The sequence below is a fragment of the Egretta garzetta genome, unplaced genomic scaffold (assembly GCF_000687185.1).
Source record: "Egretta garzetta isolate BGI_Z169 unplaced genomic scaffold, ASM68718v1 scaffold16, whole genome shotgun sequence".
In the NCBI taxonomy this organism is placed as follows: domain Eukaryota; kingdom Metazoa; phylum Chordata; class Aves; order Pelecaniformes; family Ardeidae; genus Egretta; species Egretta garzetta.
This window is the reverse complement of record NW_009260022.1, coordinates 3,206,964-3,215,089: the sequence shown is the minus strand read 5'-3', so window position 1 is coordinate 3,215,089 and position 8,126 is coordinate 3,206,964. Positions and strand designations below refer to the sequence as shown.

At 44.9% G+C, this 8,126-nt stretch overlaps 1 protein-coding gene across 1 annotated transcript; it reads right to left on the bottom strand.

The window, feature by feature from the left end:
- Positions 1–3,656: 3,656 nt before the first annotated feature.
- On the bottom strand, positions 3,657–8,108 carry LOC104128004 (kelch-like protein 23). Its single transcript, XM_035896254.1, has 3 exons — positions 7,064–8,108; positions 5,427–5,579; positions 3,657–3,967 (listed from the first exon to the last, which is right to left on the bottom strand). The coding sequence occupies exons 1-3, from the start codon at positions 8,082–8,084 to the stop codon at positions 3,657–3,659; spliced, it is 1,485 nt and encodes a 494-aa protein (XP_035752147.1). The 5' UTR covers positions 8,085–8,108.
- Between the last annotated feature and the right edge of the window lie 18 nt (positions 8,109–8,126).

The window sequence follows — 8,126 nt, the reverse complement described above, 5'->3', positions numbered from 1 at the left end:
CGGTGCCCGCGGCCAGAGGCGTCCCCGCGCCCGGAAGGGCTTGGGAGGGGCACTGGGATACAGACAGCGGGAAGCGGGGAAACGAGTTCGTGTTTTGTTCTGGCGTCGGTGAGCGCGCAAGCAGCAGCGGGGGGGGCGGGCGCGGTGGCGCGCCGTGAGCACCGGCAGGGCCCAGCGCCGGCCGCGGCCCCGGTTGGTTCACGCGCTTTTTGCACAGTTGACAGAAAAAGTAACTTTAAGCTTGCATTGTGCACTGATGCTGTATTTACATTTATTAAATATTACAAACATTCATTTAAGTATTACAGAGGTGTTGTAGGCATCTATGGCGCTACCAACATGGGGATCACATGAGCAACAGTTTAATAAATAGTACTGACTGAGCAATGGATCTGACTTCTGCATGAGCTCATTTTTCTAGTTCACAAGTGAAACAGTGAATCAGTGCCTACCATAACACAGGTCTGATAGCACAATAATGTAGTGTTCACATTCAACCATTATTATTAAAAACCCATCACGCCGACGGCTGAGCATCCCCTGCTGCGAGCTCCCCACCACTGCCGGGACACACAAGTTACTGACCGGGGGCCAGAATCCCCGTTCCTCTCACCGAGTTCGTGTCGCTGCCTGTGCCCGAGACGCGAGTGCTTCACGCTTCCTTGGGACGTGAGCTGATTTCAAAGGGCATCGTTGGTTATTATAACAAATAGCACCCATTAAAATTTAACAGCAAGTCTGAACTTTTACACTCCGTTTATCCTAACGCATTCAAAAATCTCTAAAAACTTGGGACTTCTCCGAAGCCCTAGGCAGCGGCTCAATGGCTTGCATTTATGCCAGATCAGCACGCGCTCTCCCAGCGCGTCACAACTGAAGGGTTTTGTCACTTCGCAGTTGCGCTGAGGCCGGGCAGCAGCGCATTGCTGGCCTGAAGGTTCCCTGGGGGGAGAAGGTGTGCCCTGGCTTCCAGTGCCTCTGCTCCAGCCCTGGAACAGCGCTGTCCTTCACCAACGGCGAGCACCTGGTTTAGAAGCAGCAGACAGGTGGGCGCTGGGAGGTTTTGTTCTTGTCTTGTTCCTGCATCCTTTCATCATCTTACAACTGTCGGTGACAGGCAGGAATGAACCTCAGGGCCAGCCACCAGCAGCTGTTCAATGCTCGTGGTTTTCGACAAACATGAGGCTTCAAAGATACATATTTTGCATTGAAAAATTACACACATTGAGTTCACTGCAGTTTTGTTCGACACAAAGATCACCTTCATGCTCTTGCAATGTCGTGTTTTAAAGCTCCACCTGCCTTTGAACCACACCTGGCTGTGGAGATTTCCAGGAGAAACATTCACTTACTTTCTTTCATTCACCTGCCCGGCCCACGCATTTCCAACAGCGTCAGAGCTCAATTCCCCACACCTCTTTACAGTTTAGAGTCTTTACACAAATTACACTGGATCCTGAAATAGCTCTCAGTGGGATGGCTAACGAAGCAAAATGCTGAACCCAAGCGCACATGTGCGTGTGACATGACATAGTAAGGTGACACACAAAGACATCAAACCAAGATCTATATATACACCACAGAACTTCACATCAAAGCTCAGAGTTGAGTGCCGCCTGCTACCAGCAGTCAAACGCAAGTGAGAAATAGTACAAAAAGGTGAAAGAACAAAAAAATGTTGAAAGTGCTTATGATCAAGAAAAAAGAAGTATTACAAACTTGGGGCCTACCTGCTTGGCAAGCTGCTTCCATCATATCTGATGCATCCAGTAAAACCAAGGTTTCCTTTTTGGGGGCAGTGCTGGTGTCGGAAGTTCCCGCCACACCCTACGGCAGCCCTGTGTAGCCTCCCTCTTGTAACAGCTGTTTCTGATGTCGTTTTGTAAGCTGGCCTGGGGAACTGATCTGGGCTCAAAGAGCCTCTCTGCTCCCCAGGGCATTTCCTTACTGGGATCCCTGCCACCAGACTGCATGGCCCCGCAGCAGCTGAAGCAGGACCGGGTGAGGGCCAGCAAAGGCAGGAAAGGAGCAGGGACACTCCTCACAGCCACCTCCTCGGCACTGGGAAGGCTTTGCCATCTTGGACTTCCCACACAACTCATGCTTCCTTTCAGTCTCTCTCTCCCCCCTCTATCCTCTTCCTAATTTTCATAAAACCTGGGGAAAAAATAAAGTATATTTTTAAGGCCTACACCTTCCTGTAGAACATGGCTGAACCCAGACAAGCAAATCCAGCGTTAGAGGGGAGCTGACACACGCACAAGAAGACAACACAGCTGCACCTTGCTCCCTTGGGGAACCCGGCTAATGAAAAGCCCCACATTGCAGGATCTATACAAGCTATGAGGTGAAAACAAATCCTAAGAAGTCACTGCAATAACGGTTCAGTCAAATGCATTTGTATTACTGCCTGCATGGCAGGATGCAAAACAAGGACTGGTGAGAAGGCTGGGGTTGGCAGGCTCAAAACACCAGCTACTTAAATGCTACCTGTGGATTCTGCTGGCCCTGGCACTGCCGTGCTGCGCTGGGAGCCTGCCGCGGGAGTCTCCCAGCAAAGAGGTGACAAAATGATGACCAACCTGCCCATCTCAAGTTGCTTTCTAGACAAAATCTGAAGATCTCTTATTATGTTTTGAAATAGTAAATAAATCCAGTGGATCACTTAGCATTCAATTTCTCCATGCGTAACATATTCTAGTAAGTTTCTTCAGTTGTCACCTTTGCTCAAGTCACAGTTTAGCACTCTGAAAAGCCCGAATGCTGTTAAACAAAAAGAGAGCAGTTTGTATCAAGGGGGGATGTTACCAACTTTCCCGTGTCTCTCATTTCCTACTTCCATTCCACAAAGTCACACATCTTAAATTTGACTTTAAAAAGTAGTTACCGTGGTAAGACTTTTCCCTGAAAAAAGAAAATATCTGTGCATCAGCCAAAGACCCCACTGCAAAGCCATGCAGGGTTGTCTTTTTATTTCTCAAGGGCCCTGCCAGTGAAAAAACAGCAAAGCAAGCACTTCTCTCCAACTGCCGGGGCCTGCAGAGCACTCTTCTTCTGGAAAACAAGCGCACGCTTTCGACTTGTGCTCTGGGGCTACCGCTTGACATTTCTTCCCTCGCTCCCAGCCTGTGTGCTCTTCTCTGCTCTGGCATTTGAAAGTGGAATTAGAGGCATCCTGTAACTGCCCACAATTGCTGGGTGGGATAACCTAGTTATTGAAGTGATATTGCTCTGTACGTACCACACACTTAGCTCGTGGCAGCGGAGCATTTCTATAGCTACCTTCAGAGTATCGAGATTTCACCTTAAGCCCAGTAGTCCATAGAAATGCAGGGTATTTTGTTTGGCTTTACTCATCTTAGCATCAGATTATAGTTCCACCCAGTGATTAATGAAAACAAATCTGGTTTTCACAGTAGTTCCTACATAGCTGCACAAAGTATTACAAGAGAGTAATTTGAAAGCTTTCATGATAAAAGAATGACAGGACTGAAAAACATATTTGTATTTCTGAATTGTTTAAAATAAAAACAAATTTTACCTATTTTTTAGTGATGTGCGCCAAGAGATTGTATTAGACGTTTCATGAGGTAATCAGTACTGTTATGAGCACTGCATCTGCTGTTTTCTGAAGCAGCAATGCAAGAATTAAATGTTTACACGTTATACACACAGACACAGCCATGTGACCGCATAGCGCTGGGAAGGTTACCTACTGCTTCCCATTTATTCAGTTCAGGGTTGTATTTCTCAATACTCTGCAGATATGTCCCTTTTGAATAGGAATATCCTCCTGTTACATAGATGCATCCGTTCATAACCACCGCGCCACACTCCATCCTTCTCTCCATCATGTGAGCCATCTGCTTCCACTTGTTTTGCTCTGGGTCATAGCAGTCCGTGATCGTGGTCTGTCCACCCACAAAATAGATCTTGTTTTGTAATGTAATCGAACACAATCCGTATTCTTCAGGAAGAAAGGAATACAGTTCAATTCAGCATGATAATGTGAACTTAAACTGCAGCTACGTGACAAACACTGGGCACTACTGAGGGTGGCCAAGTTTCTTCACTGACCTTAGGAGACACCTCAGGATTTTCTGCTACACTTGGGAAAAAGCAAGCTCAAGGCATTACAGACGATACAGGCGTGAGCACCAGTACTTAGTGAGAATTGCTTTAAAAACTTTGTTACCAAATGGACATAAAGAGAACCCTTTTAAAATTCATATAAATTATTTTCGACAAAAAATTCATAGGCAATGAATACATAGATTTGGGCAGGAGTGTTGATCTGCTTGAAGGTACAGGGCTCTACAGAGGGACCTGGACATGCTGGATCAATGGGCTGAGGCCAATTGCGTGAGGTTCAACAAGGCCAGGTGCCGGGTCCTCCACCTGAGTCACAACAACCCCATGCAACGCTAGAGGCTTGGTGAAGAGTGGCTGGAAAGCTGCCCGGCAGAAAAGGACCTGGGGGTGTTAGTCAACAGCCAGCTGAATATGAGCCAGCAGTGCGCCCAGATGGCCAAGAGAGCCAATGGCATCCTGGCTTGTATCAGGAATAGTGTGGCCAGCAGGAGTAGGGAAGTGATCCTTCCCCTGTACTCGGTACTGGTGAGGCCGCACCTCGAATACTGTGTTCAGTTTTGGGCCTCTCCCTAGAAGAAGGACATTGAGTCACTGGAGTGTGCCCAGAAAAGGGCAACGAAGCTGGTGAGGGGTCTGGAGCACCAACCTTATGAGGAACAGCTGAGGGAACTGGGGTGGTTTAGCCTGGAGAAGAGGAGGCTGAGCGGAGACCTGATCGCTCTCTACAACTACCTGAAAGGAGGTTGTAGCAAGGTGGGGGTCGGTCTCTTCTGCCAAGTAACAAGCAATAAGACAAGAGGAAATGGCCTCAATGGCCAGGGGAGGTTTAGATTTGATACCAGGAAAAATTTCTTCACCAAAAGGGTTGTCAAGCATTGACATTCCCTGGCTGCTGTGGGAAGTGGTTGAGTCCCCATCCCTGGAGGTATTTAAAAGATGGGTAGATGTGGTGCTTAGGGACATGGTTTAGTGGTGGACTTGGCAGTGCTAAGTTCACGGTCAGACTTGATGATATTAAAGGTTTTTCCAACCTAAACGATTCTACGATTCTATGATTTTATAGGAAATTATTTTACTATGTTATTTGATAGAATGCAGCCATTCCTTAGTTCAGTATTTATATAATGGTTTCTATACAACAGATGCTTGAAGAGGGTCTTCCCTTCCCCTCTCAGAGTCTGGAAATGGGAGATGATCCCACTCTGGCCCTTGCTGCCCTACAGGCATTGCCCCTTTTATTAGGAACATGACAGAAACTCTTAAGTGGGCTTAAAGACTCCCAGATACAAGGAATCAAATCGAGATCTCTGCTCATTACAGAAATTGTTGTTTACCTGGATGTGGACTTGTGGTGACTATACTCCACTCATTGCTACCTGAATGGTATCTCTGGATTTTATCATAGGTGCAGCTTCCCCTGTACCCATAGTGACCTCCGGTTACGTAGATGACTTCATGCAGGACACAGGCAGTGGCATTTCCAACACCTGTACACAGTGTGAAAGTCACAACACACCTTCAGACTGCACACGATAACCACGGTCACTTCCATCCTTAATCCCATTTCAAATGACTCGTTAATTAATATTTTAGGGTGAAATTGTGCTTCCAATATTTAACGGAATGTGAAATTAAATAAGCTTGTCAAGACACCTTGTTTTATCAGTGTAAGTCAAGAGCAATGAAATAAAACTGCAGTAACTGATACATATTGCATATCATACAGCCACACAATACTTCACAGAAGTTTTATGCAGTAATTAAAGACACAATGTCACATTGGTTTTGGAACAGGGAATTACTTTCAATATTACACTAAGTTAAAGATTTTTTTATGGTAAGGACAAAGACAACAGGAGCTGAGATCATTCAGTGTATCAAGGTATCTTTTCTGGTACTTGTAGTCTTTCTCATGGTATTTAATTATGCTATTGTATAAACAAGGACATAAACAGAACGGAGCCATGTTAACTCTGTCTCTAGGAGAACAAAACAAAAGAAAACAAAGGATCTGGCAAGATAAAATGGACCAAAATTAGGAAATTAGTGTGGCTTTTTAAGCAAGTAAGAAGTTTCATGCAGCAAATGGGACAAAACATCTGCACAGAATGGGTAACCGCTCAAAGTATTAGCATAGCATTTTTACTTTTAAAGGAAATAAAAAGAGAATAATAGCAATGCTTGTGGAAAATATACAAAGAACGAGGAAAGTTGTAGTAGCATGATAAGTGTTTTTTCCTGTTACAGATACCTCCGAAAACTCTCACGTATGTAGAATACCATGTTGCATCAACTTACCGTAAAATTTTATAATTGCAAATAATTACATTAATTTATAAAAATGTATGATAAAATATACACTTGTTTATAAATTTTATAACAAAATAATACCCTTTAGTTAGGCTGTGATCCAGATTCATGCATTTTTAACAGATCACTATTTTGGCTGCTAGAAACAGGTATTAGTGTTTTTCATTATCCTCACACTAAAGATTAAATTAAAGGTCCTGAACAGATGACACACTGAAATATGAGGAAACTGCAAGCAAAAAGTTTTAAATGAAGGTAACACCTTTACAAATGATTGCACAGAAAACCTCAGTAACCTGATCTTAGATTAAAATAATACAATCCCTTTATTGGAGCTTGCTCTTTGACCATCTACTGAATGGACTCTAATCCCAGGTAGTTTTCTGATTTCCTTCTAATTTGGACAGGAAGAAGGCAAAATTAAACACAGAGTACCACTTGCTTTTTGACCTGTGTTCTGTGGCACAGCCCAGCATAGTGTTGGGATGTTTGCAGTCGTTTGGCTAGTAAAGACCTGAACTAAAGCTCACCAACATCAACAGGAGATTCCCATGGGCTCAGTAGAACTTGGATCAAACCCTAAATGTGTCCACGGCATTTAAAAGTGGCAAACACAAAAGGATCAATGTTTGAGGCAGATGTCAAACAAAAGCTTACCTACCTTTGATCATGTTTGCAATAGGAAGCCATTTCTTTTTTAAAGGATCATAGAACTCTGCTTCTTGCACTGGAGCTCCCTTTCGGTAACCACCCAACGCGTAGATGCAGCCACTCAAGCAAACTGCGCAGTGGTAATACCTTGCGTCAAGCATGGGGCAGCCTTCTGTCCATTCATCTCTCTCGCTATTATATATCCATACGGTGTCAAGGGCTTCGATGCTTTCTGTTCTATAACCTCCTGTCACATATATGTCTGGCCCCAAGCTAGTGACCCCATAGCTCTCTCTGGTGTGATCTGGCATCTCTGCTCCCTGGACCCATGCGTTGGTTAAAGGGTCCCAAACATGCACTTCTGATAAGGGATGCCAATAATATCCTCCGATCACATACATGGCTGCTGTGGGTCTTCTGGAAAGACTTTTGGGATTGAGGTTCAGGGCACTGTATATGAGTGACCTTATCTTGTTGTCATTAAGTCGGCATTTTTTTTGTAGGCTTAAAGCTGACCTCAAATACATGCTGTCTAAGTCCACTTTGATGCAGCTCAGCAGTTCATAGACGTCTTCAATTCTTTCTTCCACGTTGTGTGCAACCCACTTAACGACAGCTTCAACAGCTGCCTCTTCTTTCCAAACATTGAGATTCTCCCTGGAGAGAATGTAAGAGAGCTTCTCCTTGCCAATGTCCAGAAACTCTTCTTGCTTCCACACTTCTTCAAACTGCCATAACAATATCCTCCTGGACTCTTTTTCTAGCTCCGAGCAATCATGATATTCGGCAAAGGAGTGCATCCCTATGCAGTTGTCAGTATCTAAGTGCCTCACCAGAAACTGCTCACAGGCTTTCTTTACTGACAGGAACTGGAGGAGGTCTGCAGCCTGGAGCAGGCTTTGGACGTTACTCTTTGTTATCTGGATCTGTGATGTGTATGCATAATTCACGAGGGCTTCCAGTACGGCATGGCTGAGCCCGGGAAGTCTGATCTGGTTTTTAGATTTCTCTTTCATATCGGCCGTGAACATGGCTTTAAAATAACTGCTGCAAGCCGCTAAGGGAGGGCACTG